The following is a 20,290-nucleotide window of genomic DNA, read 5'->3' as shown; positions in this document are numbered from 1 at the left end:
TGTAGCCTACCAAAGAATCCTTAGACCATATATCAGAATTATTTCCGGCAGACATAACATATTTCTGCAAACTTTGCCTAGCATCCAGCTATTTTCAGTGAAATGGTGAAATGGTGAATTTTTCGAACAACTGGTTGTGGTTAATACCAGCCATCGCAAACTTCTTGATGGAAAAATTCGAAAATGCTAACATAATAATAAAGCCTTCAACTGGGCTGAGATATGTGGATGACGCCTTCGTCATCAGGCTTATGGTGAAAATCATTTAAACGGCTCTTTTAGCCATCTCAAAACCATATATCCCAACAGCTAGTTCACCATAGAAGTTGAAAAAAGACCAATCTTTCTAGACGCCTCAGTAACAAGATGCTCAAATGGTGAACTTGAACCAGGTATTACAGAAACCAACTCGCATAGTTTGATATCTACACAAGGATTCTTACCATCATCCACAACAAAAACAAGAAGTTATCAAGACAATTGTAGACAGAGTCGGGCAATTGTGAACCAAAATACGTTCAGGAGGAATTGAGTCACTTGAGACCAACCTTGTCATCTAATCTAGTCTAAATCGATCGAGAAATATGACCACGATGTCAACCACAAGACAGCAGAGCTACAGAAATAATTTCAGACAAATTAGGAAAACTTAAGACATAAAATCCATTTTCAAACCCACACAAGTCCTAGGATAATACTTAAAAGTGCTAAATTGAAATGGATTCGCTTTCTTGAGCTGGTGTATACAGAATACCTTGTGGTTGTGGAAAAGTTTACATTGGTATTACAAGAAGGAGCATTAGAACCCAAGTCCAGGAGCATTATTGTCGGTTAAACTAAACCATAAGATAAGATAAGACCACACTTGCTGAACATACTCTCAGCGATGGACATCTTCTCGAGAACATATATTAAAAGCTTGTATTCTCGAATGAATATGGGAGCCATCGAAATATACAAACATTCAAATAACATCAATGAAAAAGAAGAAACACCCATTAATAGTGCACACCATCTGGTTCAAGCAATAGATCTTACAAAAATGAGATACTCACAAGGGTAAGGGTTGAATCCAGTAGCTCCGCCACCTCCGGCGAGAGAGTATAATTACTGCATCAGAGAAACCCATCATTCTTATCGGAGAAATCAAATCACTGTTGGATCTTGGTCAAATACATCATTCTCGTTTCCTATAAAATACTCCCTTAGAATTCATATAATCTATGCATAATCATCTGCAACACGCTTACTTGTACCCCACTTCCCTCAAATCGATGTTGGAATGGGAATGGACTAGTTTCATGATGTTGATAATACTATATTTAACACGATAGAATTAAAATATAGAGCAAAACTGATAAATCAGTGAAAAATTTTTGAAAATCAATCAATAAATGACTGAGAAATAGATTATTTAAATTCACGTATTTTAGCGCGGAATGTCTTTGGTCTCCAACTCGTCTGTGACGTCACGCCACTTGCCTATGATCGCTACACCATAAACTACGTTTAAATACTTAGCCGCGCCAAGGCTCTCACGCCGTTTGTAGTTGTACAGTGTAGTTTTAACTCGAGTTAATATAATGGAAGAAGGCTTCGTGAAAGGACAAAGTTATTTTTACTCAATAACTTATTTCAAACCAACTTACACCTTAGTATTTTTATTATCAAAAATAGACAGCTAGTACTGATAGGTACTTACATCAAAATGATCTTCACACTCATATGAAGTAGTTTTAGGTCCAATTAAGTCACGCCTCATTAATTTGCAACATTTCTTCCTTTGATTCATGTCATTTGGTGCATGAAAAAAACAATTTATTGGGGTTTTTAATTGTTGTGCTTGCACACATAGGCACAATACAATATTTGTAGGATTTTTTTTCATATTTCAGCCATCGAGTAACGAACAAAACACGACACGAACGGCACAAGTGATTGTACACCAATGAATTCGTAAGCACTCTGCGAATACCAGTCGCCTCGTGTAAGTGGCGTGACGTCACACACTAGACTATGAAATTATTCTTCCAAGCGCAACTTCAAAGTCCTATAAATTTTTCATTTCTAGAGATATTTCAATGATTCTTCCACATTTTTGTTTCATTTTACTTAAATTTTTAGAATTAATCCTTAGCAAAAAAATGAAAACTAGTCCATTGTTCAAAAGATTTTATCTCTGTTTTTCGCCTCAAATATAATAATAATAATAATTCTTCATTGCCATAAAAAAGTGTTACACACATTTACAAATATCTGCTCTATTGAAAATTATCCTTGCACTGATGCTAGAGCATTGTAACAAGCTCTAGTTGTTGCTGGAAGGTAACTCCACGTTAGTGGCGTACTTATCTAACAATTATTTATGAGTCAATTCCAAAATTTCATTTTGTTTCAGAAATTGAGATGTCGACCCGCCATTGGTACATAATAATCATAGTGCTACTGTTCGCTGCCGCTGCGGGCGTGGGTGTGCCCATAGCCTTAAAAATAAGCTCAAGTGCCTCGTACGATGAGCGACTGGAGTTCGCTACCAGACTACTACAGGAAGTGCCTCTGATAGACGGTCATAATGACCTACCATGGAACATTCGTAAGTTCTTGCATAACAAACTGAAAAATTTCAAGTTCAATGAGGATCTTCGTCACGTGTCTCCGTGGTCAACGAGTGCTTGGAGCCACACGGATCTGCTGAGGTTGGAGCAGGGCAGAGTTGCAGCTCAGGTTGGTGTATTATCTCTTTCTCTTATTTGTAATGTTTCAATAATTGTAGAATTGTCATTTTCAGTAAGAAAATTTTGTCTCCCACATGAACTATCAAATTTGACATGAGGCGCGCGAAAATGAAAACATATCAGTGATACGATATTTCACTCAATTCGCGAGTTTCTCCACGAAGAACGCACTTCTTATGTCTCATAGTGGATCAACGTTTCATATAAACTCAAAATATGTATATTGAAATAAATACCAAAATATATCAGAAATTCAGAAAACAAACTTCAAGCGTGCCAAATGACGTGAAACAACCGATGACACTAGGAGAGCAAAAGTGGCCCAACCTTGGATTTCAATAGGTAGATACAAAAAATAATAAATATTCTGCTTATTATGAATTCGACAATTAGGAAATATAGCGGATTCCAAATATTCAAACTTGAATATTTAATCGGGAATCACTAAAATGAATCTATTTCATTCAATATCATATACATGTAGGATCCAGTTTTTTGTTCCCTGTAAATAATTGAGATGGTCAACCGGATGCTTGGAGACCTATTAGTCTCTTCAAGTGCCAAGGGCATGACAAATTCAATGAATTTACAGGGAACGAATTGTTATTGTACATAATGTAAAAAGGATGTGTTATTCTTCGGGGTGCGAAGAATGTGTCATGTCGGTTGTAAAACTTAAGAGATTTATGGGGTTGGGAAAGTTCTAGAACGAGATGGTTGTACCAGATGTGTTACATCTTTTTCTCAAGTTCTAGTCCTTCTAGAATATTCGATTTCCATGAATCCGCGAAGATCTTTGGGGCGGTACGGCAAAAGCTCTTATTGGACTAGGGGGATGGTACCTTCCCCTAAGGGTGTGGTCAAACCGAGAGAGGGTAGTTCGAATCGACAGAGAGCACAGCTCAGATTAAACCGAAGACAGGTACAGACGGTACAGTTTAACTTAAGTCGACGACGAGTAAAGATCAAGTTCGGTCGGTCAACTTAAGACGTACGACGTAAAGACGGTTCGCGGACTAGATTAAGACGAGTCGCGGACTTGATAAAGACGAGTCGCGAACAAATCAAAGACGAGACGACCGAAAACTTGAAGTACGACGAAGACGTGATAATCGAAGACGTTTCGAGTATTAAAACTAGAGTTGAAGACGAAATTCAGTACCGTAGTGAGAAACTTGTTATTAGGACGTTATTAGGATCTTCTCAATACTGAGTTTGTACTGTATAAATGTGGCTTTGTAAATAGATGTAAATAATTGAAAAGAGTTTAATTATTACAAATCCAACAAAGTCACGGAGAAAAAGACGAAAGGCCAGGTAATCGAATCATACCTCTAGACGATCGATTAACCAAGCCTACATACATTCATAACAATATAGTAAAATTGTGGATTGGAAAATATATCACAATCCGACTGTAGTATGTATCAGTATGAAGAACCTGTATATTTTCATACTTGAGTTGAGATGACAAGGTCCGTATAACCAAACATAATCTTGAAATATAAATATATTTACTATGTTTACCCTTGTCGATCGTGTTGTATTTATCAACTCGCAAGGTTGTTGTGAATATACAATATAAATACTAAATATATATCATGTCGCTAGATACATGAAGTAGTAATAATAATCTTATTCAGTAGTATTCTGTAATTCATTCATTCGATGCTCACATTCTTGAATTACACATGTGAGATATCATCTGTGATCAGTTCAGTGTGGCGTAAGAAATAAATACCCTTTGATGAGTCTGCAGAGTATTAATTGACCATTCCTTCTACTGTATAACGATTGACCGAACCTATCCTAGCTGGGTACATCACACGACAACGTAATCTAACCATGTTGGGGACATGTAAAAATTGCGTTCACTCCCTCTATCTACGTATATCTATTAGTCTATGTTCCAATCTAATCTAACCAATGGAACTGAAAAAAATCACACGAGTTCCAACCACGTCAAAAAGACAAGGGACACAAAACACAATCCTATCGTTTCCGCTGGCCAACTGAGAAATATCCGGATTTGACGTTTCGTCCGTGATAATGTCATAATGCTGCGGTCTGTTATTGTTACGGACCGTTCGCAGAGACTTCTTGGAGACGGAGGCCCCGTGATGAGTGAAATCGGAAATGAAAACCGAATCTTGCAGCGTCAGCGCTTGTTAGTGCGAGGAAATAGATATGATGCTCGCTGATGTGTGCGACAGTTCGTTTCACGCTGGAGTTGAGAGTTTTTCTCTCCGAAGTTTGTTGTCGGTATCACGATGTTTTTCGGGAATCTCAGTTGGTAGGGAGAGGAGTCGGATCGGTTCTGTTTGAGGAATTGGGTGTTTCCAGGCGATTTTTTTTCTGTTACTTCAATCCGAGATTCATAAACACTAAGGCCCAGTTTCACCAAACAGCACTTGATCCCAGATTGATTAAACTCCGCTTGTTACTAAAGCAGGCTTAACAGTGTTTTCTGTTTCACCATGCATCAACCCGTCCGAAGATGATCGTGATTAACCAAATCGCGATTAAATAGTCAAACCATTTGGCAACGTTGTGAACAAAGAGTTATAATAGTGTTCTGTATCGTATTAGCAGTGATGACCACCATTGGCGCTAGGTGTCAGGTGTCATTCATTCATAACTCATAACATTTCAAAACATTTGTCATCTTGTAAACAAAAAACAAAGTTAATTTTTGCCGAAAATGTCGAGTGATGTGCTTCGAAATATCGGAAACTTGCAGAAGTTAAAAAGAAATTATCCCATTTCACAAAACCACACATTCTGGAAAAAAACTATATAAGTAATTTTATTAACTTATTTATTTTTATTAACAAGTTTAACTGCTTCTTAAATAATATTTCAATCAAACATATCAATAAATTATTCTTTGCAATAAATTTCATAAAACACAAAAACAAAGTTTACGTGTATTTTAAATGGGAAATATTGAGCCTATACATATAGTCATATTTTGAAATTGACCCAAAAATTAGAAATTTCCGGAAAAATAATTACATAGACAAGAGTTCCATACTGATAAATAATTATTAATCTCAACTTGAAAGGTTATAATCCTCCAAAAATGGCCGATTAGTGCTAAATCGCGATTGGTCGATTAAATGGCGCTTTGGAGTGTGGTGAAACGCTACATTACATTAATCGTGATCTAAGGCCTCACTTAAGAGCTAAGTCAAGATTAAAGCATTTGGTGAAACTGGGCCTAAGATGTATAGCTATCCATTTTCAGAACGTCAATAGTCAGAAGATTGTCAGCATAAATGTAGGCTTGGTTGATCGATCGTCTAGAGGTATGATTCGATTACCTGGCCTTTCGTCTTTTTCTCCGTGACTTTGTTGGATTTGTAATAATTAAACTCTTTTCAATTATTTACATCTATTTACAAAGCCACACTTATACAGTACAAACTCAGTATTGAAAAGATCCTAATTACGTCTTAATTACAAGTTTCTCACTACGGTACTGAATTTCGTCTTTAACTCGTTTGTTGATTACTCGAAACGTCTTCGTTTATCACGTCTTCGTCGTACTTCAAGTTTTCGGTCGTCTCGTCTCTAACTCGTTCGCGACTCGTCTTAATCTAGTCCGCGAACCGTCTTTTCGTCTTACGTCTTAAGTTGACCGACCGAACTTGACTCATCTCAGACTTGCCTTGAAATTTACCCGTCTTCGACTTAACTTAAACTGACTCTCGACTCGAACTTACTTCGTCCTCTGACCGCAACTCACCCCGTCCACTCTGAATATCCTTCCCTCCTTCCGGCTTGACCACACACTTAGGGAAAGTACTATCCCCTAGTCCAATAAGAGCTTTGCCGTACCACCCACAAAGATCTTCACGGATTCCTGGAAATCGAATATTCTCGAAGGACTAGAACCTGATACCCAGATGTGACACATCTGGTACAACCGTGTTTGTCTTCGAACTTTCCCAACCACCAGTAAATCTCTTCAAGATTTACAACTCCATGACATATCTTCGACACCTCGAAGAATAACACATCCTTTTTACATTATATGTACAATAACAATTCGTTCCCTGTAAATCATTGAAACTGTCATGCCTTCGACACTTGAAAAAACTAATAGGTCTCCAAGCATCCTGTTGACCATCTCAATTATTTACAGGGAACAATAACTGGATCCTACATAAATACGATCATTCGCATAACCCAACAAAAAAAATCCAAAGACGATATATCACAAAATCTTGGTGGCCTGTTCACATTGCCAAAACGAGGAATTGAACGTCCTGGGAATTTTTCTTGCAATGAATCCAAAACAGGTGATGTTTTGTGGCTATCTGCGTCATTTTGCTGGAACCACATCTCTTCCAATTACATATAATTGATTTCAGGAGGAAAAAATCGGTAATCATTTGACTATAGCGATGAAAATTTACGATTTGAGAGAAACCTTCATTTTCAAAAACCTACTGGCCGAATATTCTAGCAGACCAAATTTCACACCATACAGTGACTTTTGTCGATGGTCAATGAGCTGGGGCTTTTCACTGCTTCGTCGCTGAATAATTTTGGATGCGAAAAATCGGCATATGTTCTGAGCATTCCAACTAATATGGATGAACATGCAAATCCAGGTGCAAAATACGCCACAGCGTGTATTGAGAGAGGCCAAAATTTCATCAGGTTGTGAAGTTATTCAAGATTCCAATATTTTGTAACGTTTCACAAAATTTTGTCACTAAAGACATAGATGAAAAGTATCATATTAATCAAAATTCGTTGTACACCACTGAAAAAAGCGTAAAACTCTCCTCAGATAAAGGTGATTTCATGATTATTTTTAGGGAATACTCATTATGTATAAGGTGGTTAAGGAAATAATAAAAATAAAATTTTCTTCAGCCTTAATCTTTGATCAGAGTTTAATCTAAATAGGCAAGGACAAGGTATGTTAAGTGTAGGTACCAGATCACCCGGAAATTAAAGGGAATGAAAAGTTTAACACTCTTGCCAGAAAAGAAGCACAAACTCATTTCATTGGCCTAGAACTGTGTTCTGTGATATAGGTAAATGTAACTACAACAAAGAGTTTCAGGAGATGGACAAGACCTCAAGAGAAACACTCTAGTGAAATGTTCCTATGTTGAGCACCTCATGAGAATGAGTCTAGCAGAAAACGACGAGTGCAGCTTCTGTGGGGAGGAGGAAGAAACTGCAGATCACCTTGCCATCGACAGCCAACGCAAAAGTTGACTAGTAGAAGTCAAGACAAGAAGAAAGTAACCTTCTTGAAGCCATACCAGATACTGGAGTTCATTAGAACACTAGAGCAGTAGACTAATTGGAAAAAATAGCTCTGATAGGGTACACTCCTCTCAAATCTGCAATCTACGTATAGCAACTTCATCTGAAAATTAATCGACAGCAAAATCATTTCTCTATCCTAAAATGAAAGCTAGACACTTCATTCACTATAAATCAGTCCTTCTTCTAGGGAGTGTATTCTGTTATCTACATTATAGATGAATTGTTTATTAGTGTAATATCCCTGACATTCCAGGCGAACAAGAGCTGATCTACAACCGTCATTTTTCAACTCTAGATCCGACGGCGTTCACCAATGAACGAAATGAATTTTCCGGGATTCCTACCACTCGACGACAGCAAGCAGTAGGGATGATGCTCCCTTTACAGTGGCGGCTCGATGAAAGGGCTACAAGAGAAAGAATTCTAAAATTCCAATTCTAATTGTTCGAGATCATTCTGATACTGAAAGACTTGAATAATATTTGAAAAAAGTACTGACAGGAGCTTTTGAGAGCTCATTAATTCATGCGCCAATTGCACCTATACAGAACTCACAACTGTAAAGGTATATTTTTGGTTTCCAAAAGAGCAATTCTTGCATTATTGAACGAGCGCTCAAAAATGTGTTTACGTCGAATTTTTGAGCGTTTGTTCATTCATGAGCCTATTACTAACAGAAGTGTATATTACACTTCATTCTATATGTTACTACATAGTAAAAATGCAGTTTTTCTTGAACATTCGGTTCTATTCATCAGCCTACTCACCTTCAAAAATTATTCCTCTAACTTTCAAATCCATTTTCTGTAGAAATATTCATCTTTATTTTTTTGCCCTGCAGCATTTTTTTGAGGTATACAAAAGGCCAGGTGATTTAGTTTGCATTGGTAAATGTTGACAGTGTCAATAAGATCATCCAGAGTCTAAAAAGTGGCACCTCTGGCACAGACCGTATATCATTCTCAATGCTGAAATATTGTCTGCCGCTATTGACCACATACGTTGTTCGCTTAATTAACTTTTGTATTGAAAAATCGAAATTTCCTTGTGTTCCTCCCTTTTCATAGCTCCTAAATTGAAGTTACCCCGCATTATTGTTTTTTTTTGTTTTATTGTTTTTTTCTTCTTGCACAACTTGTGAATATTTGTAATTAAAATCAGATCATCGGTGGGATTGTGTTGAACAGCTCTGCTGGACTTCGCCTTATTATTAATAGACTTATCTAATGAAAACTGCATAACAAAGACCAAATTATTATTATATCCAACAGTTACAATGAAACAACGAACCGCCACTGCTTTTTTCGCCTGCCATCCCATTTCTTTCCGTGAGCGTGGGTCTGAAATATTCCCGAGAAGTGCGAATCTTGTCCTACGTGCTGATATACTTCAAAAGCGGAATATTGTTTTGCGAAATGCACAAGTCATATTTCATACCTTTATCGGGTTAATTCCTGGTTCTCCTCGGTCTCGTGAAAGAAACGTCCCTGCGATAAATCTGTCTGCCTGCGCTGGAAGAATTGTGATGGAGCAAGATGAGAAAATGTTCTTCGCCATTCATGGCAAAGTTGAGAAGCGTGTTGTGTTTCAGGTCAAACTGATATTCGTAATATTCCAGAGAAAGCTTTCGCGTTTATGATTTGTCATTTCAGTTGAAGGAGGTACTGAGTGATGCTGTGTTGTTTCTAGAAGAAACAATTTAGCTTTTCTTTTTTCGCATTTGAACACAATGTTAGTATTCCCTCACTTGACATGTAATAATAATTCTGTCATACCGATTTTGTATGCATTTGGACTAAAGGCTCATTTTCACGATGATAGTACTATGGTTATAGTTACTATCACCGTGAAAATGAGCATTGAATCTCATTCCATCACTGGTTATGGTTACCGACCTTATTTCGGTAATATAGAGAAAAAAACTATCTGTGATCTGAATTGATTGTCAGTTATTATATCCCGACTGCTTGCCACTGAGTGCTTGCCACCGAGTGCTTGCCACCGAGTGCTTGCCACCGAGTGCTTGCCACCGAGTGCTTGCCACCGAGTGCTTGCCACCGAGTGCTTTCCATCGAGTGCTTTCCACCTAGTGCTTACCAAAGAGTGCTTGTCTCCTGAAGTCGGGAGAATATTCGAAAATTTGGCAAGCACAAGGGGTAAATACCCGAGTATTTTCATGCTGCATTGATATTCAAAATTATTGTATTGTTACTAAGTGATTTGTATTATATGCGTTAATATGATTCGTTGAAATTTTTTGAGGGGAATAGTCATATTCATTCATTTATTTCAAAACGTCATATTCATTTCGAATTGAAGTATTGAACTATTTAGCAATGAGAAAAAAAATGGATGCATCAAGCGAATCAGATCTAGAATTTCAAAAAAAACCCATCTGAAATTATTGGATTTGCTTATTCAATAACCAAAAGTTTACCACCTTCAGAAATCAGGTGCTGGAAAGAAACACGAAAATTTTTTTTTCCGATATATTCCGAATTATTTCTGATGTATTTTCATAATTTATCAACGAAATGGAAATAATTCACTGTGTGGAGAATATATTAATTTAATACTTAAACTGTACTCAAAATGTGAAGCAAGACATTGACATATTCAAATAAGTATGATAAAGTTAATATTTCTCTACTGAAAATATAAAACAGTTTTCCGAAGAAGTCCCGAGGCACATCTATTCAGCAATCTCATATTACAATCACAAAACTTCCTCTGAAGAATTTTCCAGTAAGTGGTTTCATTTAGATATAAAACCAGAGTATATTTTGGGAGAAATCAATGTACCACTGTAAAGGGGAAGATATGCCATCAATAATACTCGAATTTCATATTTCAAGGATTTTGGAGTATGGAAAATGAAGAGGCTTTTAACAAATCATTTTTGAATTTTCCAAACAACAATTCTTCATATTCATGAGTTGCTTCGAGGAGACCCAGAAGTGCTTCAGTTTTGGAATCGCAAAATGTTTACAATATTATGAATTTCAGTGCGTTGTTAAAGCATGTATCGTTCCATCTTCAGTAATGACGTAATTTTCACTTGTCAAATCTCAAAAGATGACAAATTTATAAGTGACAGCTGCCCATATAGCCATCTATTCAAAATGAAACATCATATTGGAAAACTCTACACCCTTCAGTAAATTTGAAAGCAAACCTAAGTAATCATTTTGTTGAAAGTTGAAACTTTCAAGCTCTGGTCAATTATACGAAACGAAATAACCCCTCCTGCAGAATAATTACACCTACGCTTTTTTTCATCAAATCGAAATTATTCCTATTAAACGGTCCAGTCCGGTAGGCTGATAGTAAGTCAACTGTATGGAAAAAATGTTGCCGTTTCGAAATTGAAGCAGAATTAATTGGGCTGGAATGAATTATTGCAGCAGCAGTTGTTTCGTGAAACATATGGAATATGCCTTTTTGTTGGATGCCCTAATTTATTTCATGCATGAATAATTCGTTACGGTTTTTTTTTTGCTGTACATTTAAAATCATATCGTTATAGATGTTGATGAAAAAAGGGTTCGGAAAAAGTAAAAGACCATTTAATTATTCATGTCATTAGATATATTATAAATTAACAGGCCTATTGAAAAGTCTCCGGTCTACCTTAGTAAAACACATTTTTTTGACAAAATTCGATTTTATTATTCAACATAGTTGCCTTCGAGGGCGATACAGCAATTATAGCGATCCTCGATGTTCGATACCATTTTTGTAGTACGATTTGTCTTTCGCTTCAAAATAGGCCTCAGTTTCGGCGATTACTTCTCCATTAGCGCTAAATTTCTTTCCAGCGAGCATTCTTTTGAGGTCTTAAAACAGGAAAAAGTCACTGGGTCCAGATCTGGCGAATACGGTGGATGCAGAAGCAATTCGAAGCCCAATTCATGCAATTTTGCCTTTGTTTTCATTTATTTGTGTCACAGAGCATTGTCTTGGTGAAACAGCACCTTTTTTTTCTTCTTCGTTTTTCAACGATTTCATCCTTTAAACAGTTTCATTACGCTATATAATAATCGCTGCTTATGGTATGACCCTTTTGGAGGTAACACATGAATATTATACCTTGCGCATCCCAGAATACTGATGCCATAACCTTACCAGCTGACTCGGACTCCGGGGTGAAATGATGGAGACATGTTTCATCCATTGTCACATATCGAGGCAAAAATTCAGGTTTATTACACTTGAACAGCTTCAAGCACTGCTCAGAATCATTAACGCGTTGTAGCTTTTGATCGATTGTGAGCTGGCGCGGCACCCATTTTGCACACAGCTTTCCCATTCATGAATATTCGTGAATGATATAATGTACACGTTCAGATGATATCTTCACAATATCTGCTATCTCGATGAACTTCACTATTTTTAATTCGCAGGCTATGTTCAAAAGCAGAAGTGTCGTATTTGATGATAAAGAAAATGCAAGAATGATTGTTGACAAGATGAATTGATTTATTTCTTTTGTATTTTGGTTTTTCTTTTGACGTTTCCCAATTTTATTGTATTGAAATGTAATAATTTTTGGTGAATAAAATGTTTATTATTATTATTATTCTTAAGCCTCGCCACTGTGTCCCTGTTTAGTCCGTTATTTGAGCTGGTGGTATGATTGGATCTTATTTTTTTCAAAAATGTGGCTGGTTATGGCGAACGAATTGCGCTACCGAGCTATGAATGATGATTTTTTTATGGCCAAAATTGGAAGATTGATGTGGGCTTGCACAAGCAATGAAACAAAGGCAATTTTGTAAGAAAAGTTTCCTGGCCGTGTAATTTTCGAAGTGGTGATCACAATTGGCCACTGAGATTTTGTGATTCAACACCTTCAGATTTTTTCTTTGGGGCTACGTGAAAAATAAGGTCTATGCCAATGCTTCATAACCGATCCAAGAACTCAAAATGGAATTCGTGGAGTTATCGAGGATATACAGCCCCAAATTGGCAAATTGGTCATGGAAATTTTCATGAAAAGGATATGGTGCTACAATTGTGATGACGGCCATCTGGCTTATATCGTTTTCCATCGTTTAAAACCTTTCCCTTTACAATAAGATAAGCATCCATTGATTTCTCTTGAAATATACTCGTTTTTTTCAATATCGAAATTGAAGCTAACATTGGAAATACCTATAGAGAAATGATTTCTCTATTCTTTTTCAAAAGAATCATCTTTAATGTTAACTAGATATCATGTATAAAAGATAGTAGGTTTTCAATTACATTATTTTCTAAAATTCTTCCCAGGAAGTTAAATTTCTGTGAAGAATACTCTATAGCCATTCTCTTCTAAACTCTATTCTAAATTCCTGAAAAAACATTATCATCCAATTGATCAAATTCTACTAAGCAAAGCTATCACACTGCTTCTATACTAAACATGTAATGGTAGTAAAGGTAGTAGTGTAGTGTACTGAAAATGATTCGTATTGAAATATTTCGGATCAAATGAAGAACTCCACACCAGACAAAGGTGTGAAAATACCGTTAAACATACACCATTATATAATATACCGCATATTCCTGAAATTTCCACGCCTGAATCTAAAGCATTATTAAATTTGCTGGATTTCTGCTCCAACTCCGAATATCCAATTGGAAATTTAATAAAGCCCCTAAAACTGTTGAATGAGCTAGTGGGAATAATTCAGTGTTCAACAGAAAGGTACTCGCATTACATTCCTTTCTGAATATCGGCGCTCAGATGAGAATATAACGAGAATTGTTCCTCTGTTTCTGAAGTAACGATTACTAGGCTTTTCAATTTCAGACCGAGAATGCGAGTAGAAGTTGCTATAATAACCATTAAATTTAATTCTCGAGGTGAAATTGATATATAATTTCGTGGAATATTGTTTGAGAAGTACTTCTCAAATTATATCATATCAGATACGTGATTTTCATTATAAACAAATCACTTGCATATTCAACAAGAGATGAGGAATATAAGGAGAAATGATTCAATGAAATATTCAATTCTTCTCGCAGTAAATCAGGGAAAAGCTCGATAAATATATATACTTACCTGAAGCTGCACAATGTCATTTCATTACATGGTTCGTTTTTTTTTTGTAATAACAAACTGAAACCTCTTATTAAAAAACACTATATCACAGTCGCAGATAGGTTATTTGGCAAACTCTACATTCCTTTTCAGATGTGTGGAGGTGTATAAGTCAGGTATCAGATTCTAGATTATTCGATACCATAGACCATTCTATGCTCTCGACTATTTTGACTCATATTGGTCTCTCTGACTATGCTAACACACTTATTGAGGCTTACCTTTAGAATAGATTCCAAGCTACATATTACAAATTCTTTAATTCATCGTTTTTGGGCTTTGTAGGGGCGTACCACAGGGCTCTGTATTGGGCCAATACTTTTTATCATTTACATATCCCAGATTATGAAGTAGATAATTTCATGATTGGTCCTCTATTAGGCCTATACCAAACTTATACCCTAACATCACCTATATTTAGAACTGAGCTATACCGAAGATCATTTTCATATGTATAACATTGCCCCAAAATGAACAGTCTACCAACAAGCATCAGAGGTATTAGTGGTTTGAGTGGCTTCAAATGTAATGATTTGAATATCTTATGAGTCAGCAGAATAGAATTATCGTTCTTAGTGTATAGTTCAGTTTTTGTTTGTTTTTTGTTAATCTCATTTATAGTTAAATAAATTCATGATTCGACATGATCCTGGTTCACCTCGTTGAAATGTCTTCCGTACTTCCCTCTCCATCTTTCCAGTTTTTCTTGCTTTGTCTGGTGGTTGTATGAAAATTTCTCCTTGTGAAGTTGTAAAGGTGTTGATTTGTCTGCTTCACATGGTATTTTTTAGACCTCTGATTTACTTGCTTGATCTTCTATCTGCCAACTAGCAAGATCCATGATGTCCGTATACCCCTGCCTTCTTCATTTCTCGGCAGCGTAATCCTCTCAATGCTGCTTTTCGGATGGTGCTTGTTTCTTTTTGTCATCAGCGTTCTCATTTCGCATTGCAAGTTTTCGATGTCTGTTTTGCTCCATGGAACTATACCGAATGAGTATATTAGAATTGAACATGCATATGTGTTGATGGCTCTAGTTATGTTCTTGCTGTTGAGGTTTGTTCTTAAAATTGTTTCAGTTCTCCTAACGAACTCAGTAGTTGAGTTTTGCTTCATTCTTTGGTGGTTGACTCGTCGGTTCTGTTTTATTCCAAGGTATTCGTTAAGATCATCTGACTTCATTGTTTCTAAAACCCGTTCATTTGAAGGAGTAATCAGTTCATCTTAAATTCTTCCTCGCACTACGCTGAGAGTACGACACTTGTCCAATCCGAAGTCGATACCTACATCTTAGGAAAATCTTTCCATTAGTTTGACCATAATTTCTAGGTAGTTCTTATCGCCTGTTATCAGTTTAAAATCATCAATGTACAGCAAATGATTGAGGGTCGTAGTATTATTATTGCCTCTAATGTTAAAACCCTTTTCAGTAGCGTTCAGCTGTTTAGAGAGTGGGTTCAGCGCCAAGCAGAACGATAAAGATCTCAAGGTGTCTCCTTCGAAAATTCACCTGTTAATTGAGATTTGCCTGGTTGTTATGTTTGCCGTGGAAAGCTCGGAGCTCGTTTTCCTATTGCCCATTGCAAGCTTCAGAAAATTTGTCATAATTGCATCGATCTTGTATATTTTCAAAATTTTAGTCAGCCAGCTATGTGGAAGTGAGTCGAAAGCGTTCTTTCAATCGAGATATGAAGACTTTCATTATTATTATACCCCGACTTTAGCCTATATGTTGTGGTTTGACTTGTATAATACAATAAGATGAAAATTGATGAAGCGCCAATAAATAACCCATACAACTCTTCGAATTTCGATTTAATTCCGAAGGAAATGGAAACCTTATTGTTGTACATGCTTCCACCGTTTCCTTTGATCTGTTGAACCCTTCCCTAATTCGATTTTCCTCACCGTCCATTTTCCATTCCGAACAATTGCACTCGAGCATCTGCCATTCGGAATCCTTGCTCCGCAGCTATCCTTGATGGATGCCTCATGGTTTCATCTATTACAGTAATTGTAGTTCCTCCACCAGCGACAAGCCTCTTCGCCCTCAACAGCTGGCACGTCTTCCTTGATAAATGGTCCCGTTGGCGGATGCAGCTCAAACGTTCGCGGATACAACATGCATTATCTTGTATCTTGTTTGCTATTTGAAATGATGGCAATCTGCGTAAATTCATTGTGCTACAGTGAAATATGGTGTTGTTCACTTCTTGGCGTGTTCTCATGGCCTGTTGTTTGACGATTTATGCGATAGGGGGATGGGATTTATGAAACGCTCCGTAGGATCTGCGGCATCTTTTATTCTATCTGTTGATTCTGCTTTTCGATTGGCTTCCAAGCTGGGAATTAATATTGTCGTGAATATTCTCATACTGGCTGAATCAACAGAGATTGTTAAAGGTTTTCCAATAAGAGGTTTAATTTTGAATAGCCAACTATCTGGGCATCTGTCACCTTTGATGCTGTCATCTTTTGACATTTGACAAGTGAAAACTTTGCCATTAATACAAATGAAACGATATATGCTAAAACAACGTACTCAAATCTTTAAAATTTACTACAAAAAAGGAGACAATTTCGCAAAACTCAAGCACTTCGGGGGTGTCGAAAAGCACCTTCTCGGCCAGCAATAGTAAAACTGTTGGAAAAGTTCGAGCTATTGGGGCAAGTGAGTGATGTGAAAACTGAAAAATGCTCAAGAACAACTGAGAATATTGCTGCTGTCGCTCGTAGTATTGACGAAAACCCAAGTGAAATATTTCGCAAACTGTTAATGAATATTGTATTTCGAGATTAATTGCGAAAAATACAGAATGATTGTGAGACTCAACTAAAGAGTGTTCTAATAAAAGGTTTCATTTTTAAAAGCCCGCTTTTGGGCAACTGAAGACAAGTAAAATATATACCATTACTGGAAAATTTTAAAATGCACTAGAAAAATGGTGAAAGTTTGGCAGTCACGGTTCGCAAAAATAAAGTACTTTTGGGTAGTCGTGAAGCACCTTCTCGGGCGGCAATAGTGAAACTGGTGAAAAAATATGAGCTGTTCGGACAAGTTAGTGATGTGAAGAATCGAAATTGCGTGCATCACTCAAGAACAACTAGAAATATTGTTGTTGTAGCCTATAGTGTTGACGAAAACCCAGGTTTAACGGTTCCTAGTCGATCTTGGAAATTAATTATTCAACCAAAGATATTACACCGTATTTTGCATAAAGAATGAGATCTCAAAGTTTTCTTTAATGTTCAGAAGTTTAAGTTAACACAAGAACTCAAATCTCCAGCAACGTGGTATCTTCGCTGATTGGATCCTTGAAATGCATCAAAATGATCCGGATTATCCTGGGTTGAGCCAAGCATACGGTTTCGATTCTTCACATTACTAACTTTTCTCAACCACTCGAATTTCTACACTAGTTTCACTATTGTCGGTTGAAAAGATGCTTCACGACAACTCAAAAGCGCTTTAGTTTTGAGAACTGTGACTGCAGAATTGCCACCATATTTGAACAATTTCAATGCATTGTTGAAGCATATACCTAAGATGTCTCAAACGCTTGGTGTGCTCACTTACTTATAAAAAACCTTAAGATCAAAGGGATTGAAGGGACCAGCCTTCTTGTATTCTGATGATATTGGTGCCTTTATACTTGATTTTCGCACCTCCTTTCTGTCAATGTCGTTTTGAGGTTAAATCAACAATAAACTACTTTTTACAGAACCTCAGAGTAATGAACATGTTTATTACTCTGAGGTTTTGTAAAATGAAGTTTATTGTTGATTTAACCTCAAAACGACATTGACAATAAAGCAGTATAGCAGTATGTGACAATATAGCAGTATAGCAGCACCTTGAGTAAGAAAAGAGAAATGGAACCCATGCCTAGCGAATCACCAGAATTATCTTAAACCGCTCCATTTGTAGTAATGGAGCGGAGATAGTTTTTACTTATCAAATGTCAAAAGATGTCAGAATCTGAAGTGGCAGCTGCCCAGATATTGAGCTACTCAAAATAAAACCACTTATTGGAGAAACCTATATATTCCTAGCGGTGTCGTCGTTCTTAGTATTAAGCAGAGCGTAACGCCATCCCACGGGTATACAAACTCACTTCCATGCTTTTTCTCCCCGTCCTCGGAAATTTCACAGTACAAGAAAAGAGTTCAAAGTTCATTATCGAAAATAATGAACCAGAATAGTCAGACATCATCAACAACAAACAATCGATTGGACCGGAAGAAGCGCACCCTCATTTCGGGCTGAAATTGTATCCCTCCGACCGGAAATGGGAATATTTAGTTAATTATTCATCAAACACTAACTCATTTTAACGTGCCTATATTCGATCCACGACCTCGTTATAGCAACGGCTGCGTTTTGTATTCTAATCGTTTCGGGTCCCATAGCCGTTTCAATTATGTCGAAATATTCTTTGAATGTGTTTTTATAGCGCCCGAATCCTCTTCCAGCTTTATCATCCGGAAATGGATGACGGCGTTGCTATGGCATCCCCGCAGGAGTTTTTAATTTACCTGTTTTTTGACGGGTTGTTCTTCATTGACGAGAGCTTGTTATGTCATTGGGTTGTGATTGGATTATTTTTGGATGATAGATGGGTGTAATCAACTTCAGGTATTCTCCACGAATTTTTCACTTGTCGCCTTTTGGTTTATTATTTTCGGTAATGAACTTTGCGGATCTTTCAAAGAAGAAGTCGTTAATTTTATTGAGACATTTTTTGAAATTTCAATTTTTTTTTTAATATTCATCGTAGAATGCTAGAAGCGTCTGTGGTGTATCTGTTAGATTGCCAAGTGTGATTCGTTTTTAGTCTACCTTTTTTATGAGTGTGCCAAATTCTAAGTTAATACAAAGTCGAGTTGAAAATATTCTCATTCACTTGAATGTCTAAATCTCTTCATTTATTTGGAATATTTGTGGTGTAGTGCAGTTTCAAAAAGTTTCCATAAAGGTCTCCTTAAAATAATATAACATATCCACGAGAATCACAGCCATAGTTATAACTGATGATGTTAAACTGTTCCAAACCTTTCAACTTATATAGAGAATTTATTAAATCAACAGTTATAGAGAATTTATTAAATCAGAAAATATCACAAATAGCTTACCTTTATCCAAAGAAAACCGATAAATTGAATTAGAAACTATAAAAGCAATAGCTTCAAATTATGGGTACAATCATACAATTATAGAGAATTTATTAAATCAGAAAATATCACAAATAGCCATGAATTGAATTGAATACGTATAGCCCACCATAAAAAGTATCTAAAATTCTTCACAAGTTGTAGGTAGCCCTCTCTCTAAAGATTGCGATGTTTCGTCCCGAGAGACTCATCAGTTGGGCTTTCCAGCGATCTCTGTCCAAGACGTGGAGAGGTGACTCTGCACAAATTCAGGGGTTCTTAATGAATCTACCGATGCTTCACTAGAGAGTGACGCGAAGCCAGCAACGCCACCTCTCGGGTATGGAGATTAACTTCACCTGAATACTGCCTTTAATAATAGTTATTCATAATACAAGTGCAGAAGGTATTGATCTTCTTCAAAATCAAAAAACGAGCCAAAGAGTGATATGTTTTAACTTAAATTTGTAGCCTTTTTTTGTTTTTTTTTATCCTGTTTTTGTACTTGAATTCTCTTTATCATTTGAAGAACCTTCAGTACCTGAAGATGAACTCCTGAAATAAGTTTTGAATTGCGCGGTTACACAATGAAATTTTCAAGTTGTTAATATTCAATTTTATTGGAACTAAAAACATAGAAAGTATAAAACTTGTTTTAAATTAGTTTAAGCGGCTGAGATATTTGAATAGTTATATTAATAAAGTAGAATAATGGGAAATGATCAACTTTTCGAAACTCTAAGTTGATCAACGAGCTAAAAAACTTTTTATGGCGTCATAGGTATCTTACTTTAGGTATGAATAGCCTGTCATGCTAATTTTCTGACAACTTCCTAACCATTATCGAATCAATTACTAACACCTCCCAGACTATCTATCATGTCTTACCCATGTATATGTTCTACTTTTAGTGGATGAGGGTCGGTTGCCAAATTATATTGGGTTGTAGAATGAGTTAATTCCATCGCACGTCAGACCTAACATAATGAGAAAGGGAACGAAGAGCCAAACCTTGCTTGGAGAA

At 36.5% G+C, this 20,290-nt stretch overlaps 1 protein-coding gene across 2 annotated transcripts in view; it reads left to right on the top strand.

Moving 5' to 3' along the window:
• LOC123678405 (putative dipeptidase CPSG_01350) overlaps nt 1-20,290 on the top strand; it is a 341,260-nt gene that overhangs the window by 231,105 nt on the left and 89,865 nt on the right. For both annotated transcript variants that reach the window (XM_045615417.1, XM_045615418.1), the window contains exon 5: nt 2,399-2,724. In XM_045615417.1, coding sequence (XP_045471373.1) covers nt 2,399-2,724 — 326 coding nt within the window. The remainder of the gene's footprint in view (nt 1-2,398; nt 2,725-20,290) is intronic.

Source organism: Harmonia axyridis, chromosome 4, assembly GCF_914767665.1.
Source record: "Harmonia axyridis chromosome 4, icHarAxyr1.1, whole genome shotgun sequence".
Lineage (NCBI taxonomy): Eukaryota > Metazoa > Arthropoda > Insecta > Coleoptera > Coccinellidae > Harmonia > Harmonia axyridis.
This window is presented reverse-complemented; position numbering and strand designations above follow the sequence as displayed.